General features: G+C 46.8%; 1 protein-coding gene across 1 annotated transcript; it reads right to left on the bottom strand.

Moving 5' to 3' along the window:
• Nucleotides 1-6: 6 nt before the first annotated feature.
• LOC106536186 (solute carrier family 2, facilitated glucose transporter member 11) lies at nucleotides 7-3,413 on the bottom strand. The gene has a single exon (XM_014033394.1). It carries the CDS (start codon nucleotides 3,124-3,126, stop codon nucleotides 1,495-1,497), a length of 1,632 nt encoding a protein of 543 aa, XP_013888848.1. The 5' UTR covers nucleotides 3,127-3,413; the 3' UTR covers nucleotides 7-1,494.
• Between the last annotated feature and the right edge of the window lie 352 nt (nucleotides 3,414-3,765).

Below are 3,765 nucleotides of genomic sequence, written 5' to 3'. Positions count from 1 at the left end.
ACACACACACACACACACACACACACACACACACACACACACACACACACACACACACACCTGAGTTAGTTTGTTAGGCTGAAAGGACTGTGTTTGGTTGCATCATCACACATGTTTACTGCAGTTCTGACTGAGAACAGCTGAGCTACACTCACCTTTCAGACATTAGTTAATAGAAATGTTTGTCAGTGACTCAGTAACAACAGAAAACACACAGGAAAGGCCGATCAATGATGGAATAGTACTCAAGCTGTTATTTCTGTGTTACTCAGTATGACTAAAARTATCTTAGTATAAATATTTAAACTCAGACCAGTTTTACCATTCATTGGTTTTAAATAAGAAATTAAACTTCAAAAAATGCATGATTATGTTCAGTTTCTTCTTTGAAAATATTCRTCTAATTCCCTGTTATTACACCAGATGAGGCTGTTATAATTACTTTAAAAGCAGGTACTGACAGATAAATCAGTACCAATAAAAATCTGTCCCAAACAGCCAGTAAYTCACCAGAACACTTGACCTGTTTTATGTGTAACGTGTGTATGAACTGGGAATCCAAACCCAGTGATGTCTGTAAACTGGGGTTATCCAGATGTTTCCAGAATCATGGAGGGTGACATCATGTAAGTTATATGTTTCAGTGAAATTACCTGCAGAGCTGTGGTTAGAGAAGGCAGACATGAAAAACACACCAGGTCTTTAAAGCTTCACTGACCTGTTGGGAGCTTTATACAGGATCACAACATGTGTGCTGTGTGTATTTGCTCAAGTAAAATAAGGAAATTTCCAAGTATTTTTGGACTGATGACAACATACTGCACATACAAGGTATTTGGSTTTGACAAATAATATGTACATTCATTGTTATTGTGTACTGTAGAAACTTACAGGTGTTTTCTTTATGTAAGTTGAATTATCAAACTGTCCATTTTACTGTCCTRTGATGCTTTTAGACACAAATGAGTGGATGCTCTGCGTGTGTTACTGCTTCAACCACAGGACCTGTAGTAGTTTAAATATAAACTTGTGTCATGGGTACAGATGTATTTTGTAAAGACCAGCTGGACAGTTGACAACTATGACTTTCTAAATGCTAACCAGACGTAGGTCATGTAAACAAAGTGATGTGTAGCACCTAGCAAGATGTCAGCCACAGATTCTCAGCTAGCAGAACTGGCCCTTCCAGTGTCTCTGATTAAAGTTATATACTAACGTCAGCAGGTCAACGCTGTGTGTGGTAAACATGAAGCAGAAGATTCATTTCCAATAATGGTGGTTTTAGATAATTTAATTACTCATTGCATTAAAATGAGGCCATCTTTCCATGATGGCATTAAAGGGATCATGATTAGTTGTAACATTAGACTTTATTTAACAGTTAAAATATATGTTTATTAAATAAAGTCTAATGTTACAACTAATCCTGGATCGTTTAAGATTTAGAAGATGTAATGTGCATAAAGATCCTGTGGTTTCCCTGGAAGTCTAAGGTCAGTGTCCATGGTTGTGGACTGGCTCAGGACCATGTGCAGTGGTAGTAAGGGAACATGCCTGGCCTTGTTGATCCTGATCAGGTTCATCAAACCGTTCCRACCGWGTCGTCCCATTGGATCGGTCAAACTCTGCTGTGATCTGAGCCAGAGTCTTACCTTTTGTCTCTGGTAGAATCAGACCTAAAACCACAGCAGAGACCAAGCAAACCACCAAGAAAGGTAAGAAGCAGTAGTTTCCCAGACCGCTGACGATGAAGGGGAACAGCATGCCCACCAGGAACAGGCTGAGCCACATCAGGGAGCCAGCGATCATGTAGGCGGCTGGTCGAGCTGCCTGGTCAAAGATCTCAGCGGGCAGGATCCCTGTGACCCCTGCAGGGCCCAGGCCGAAGCTCAGGATGTAGGCGAACACACAGRCCATGCTGAGGAAGGGCATCCCTGGCACCCTGTGGCTCTGCAGGATCAGACTCACAGTGAACACTACAGTCCAACATATCATCAGACTGTACCCCCCAATGAGGAGACACCTGCGGCCCACACGCTCAATCAGAAGGTTACTGAGGATGGCAGCGGTGAGTTCTGACGCTCCGGTCCCCATGGTCACGTACTGGATCTGGTCCTGAGGAACCCCTGCCTCCTGAAAGATGTACGAGGCGTAGAAGTAGATGGAGTCATTGCCGCAGAGCATCATGGCACTGCTGGAAACCATGATGGTCTTCAGCTGGTACCGTAGGTCCCCATCCTTCAACAGTGACCAGGGGGTCTTTGCAGGCGCTACAGCACCACATTTGACTGCAGCACACATCTGCTGCTGCTCCTGAAGCATCTCCTCCAGCTCCAGGGCAGGAAGCTGTCCTCCACGGAGCCGTGTCAGRGCCTGGACACAGGCTTCCCTGTCCCCCCGGTCCATGAGGAGATACCTGGGGCTTTCAGGGAACCAGGGGAGCGTCAGCAGCTGGACCAGGCCCGCCACAGCGTTACTAGCTAGAAGGTAGGGCCAGAGAGGTTCTGATCCCAGCAGCTCAGTCAGGCCCACAACCTGGCCAAAGAAGATCCCAAAGGCAGTGAAGACTGCCGAGGAAAAGGCCACGGCCCCTCTCAGGTGCTTCGGAGCGCTCTCTCCAAAGTACATGGGCTGCACGTTCATGCTGACCCCCGCGTTGACCCCCACCAGGAACCTGGACACCACGATCAGCTCAAAGGCCCGGGCCAGCCTGCAGCTCAGCACCAGAGCAGCCCCCACCAACAGGAAGGAGTTGTTCACAAGCAGGGACTGCTTCCTGCCGAAGCGCACCGCCATGGGCCCTGCTAACAGAGCCCCCAGCAGCCCACCCAGAGAGAAGGCCGACACGATGAGGGTCCACAGCAGGGTCACCTGAGACGGGTCCAGAGCGCTGCCCCAGCGCTCCACGTACGTGTGGTTGATGAAGCTCTGGATGTAGCTGGTGGGAGCGTTGATGATGGAGATGTTGTAGCCGTACTGGAACGTGCCTCCTATGGCAGCAGAGCACACAGTCAGAGCCAAGGTCCTGGTCCTGGTCCTGGTCCTGGTCCTGCCTGGTCCMTCTGCTTCAGGATGAGCTGAGGAGTTCATCTGAGTGTTGTCTGTGTCCTGCAGCTTGTAGCTCATCAGATCTGTCCCACAGGTCCAGTCATGCAGCAGAGCCGGTCCTCTAACCTTCCACTGACAGGAGAGTCCTCCTGCAGCTCAGATCGGTCAGAGCTGCTTTTCTCCCTCAGCTCGGACTGTCAGGCACAGCTGCTGCAGGCTCAGTGACTCAACAACAAAATGAAATTAATGGATAAACGAGTCTTTCAACTCATAATAGTTAACAGTATAATAGTAATAATAATAATAGTTAAGTGTCTTGCCCAAGGACACAACAACTGAGACAGATGGGCAGGGGATCGAACCAGTGACCTAACGGTTCCCGGCCGTCCCCCCCATTATATTTGATATAAACATTATATTTAATATAAATATAATATAGGTTAATATAAACAGGTCTAATTCTTCCATAAGCTCATGGTCTAGTCCAGGGGTGTCCAAAGTGTGGCCTAGGGGCCATTTGTGGCCCCTGAAGAATTATACTAATTTGTTTCCAAATTCGTCCCCCCAGCCAGAGTTGTAAAGTAACTGAGTACAAATACTTTGTTACTGTACTTAAGTAGAATTGTTGGGTATCTGTACTTTACTTGAGTAATTATCTTTCAGCCTATATACTTCTACTTACATTTTATAAAAAGTCAAGAAGTAGAAAGTTGCTAC

The sequence above is a fragment of the Austrofundulus limnaeus genome, unplaced genomic scaffold, assembly GCF_001266775.1.
Source record: "Austrofundulus limnaeus strain Quisiro unplaced genomic scaffold, Austrofundulus_limnaeus-1.0 Scaffold1723, whole genome shotgun sequence".
Classification (NCBI taxonomy): domain Eukaryota; kingdom Metazoa; phylum Chordata; class Actinopteri; order Cyprinodontiformes; family Rivulidae; genus Austrofundulus; species Austrofundulus limnaeus.
Note: the sequence above shows the minus strand (reverse complement) of the source record. Positions and strands in the feature narration are given on the sequence as shown.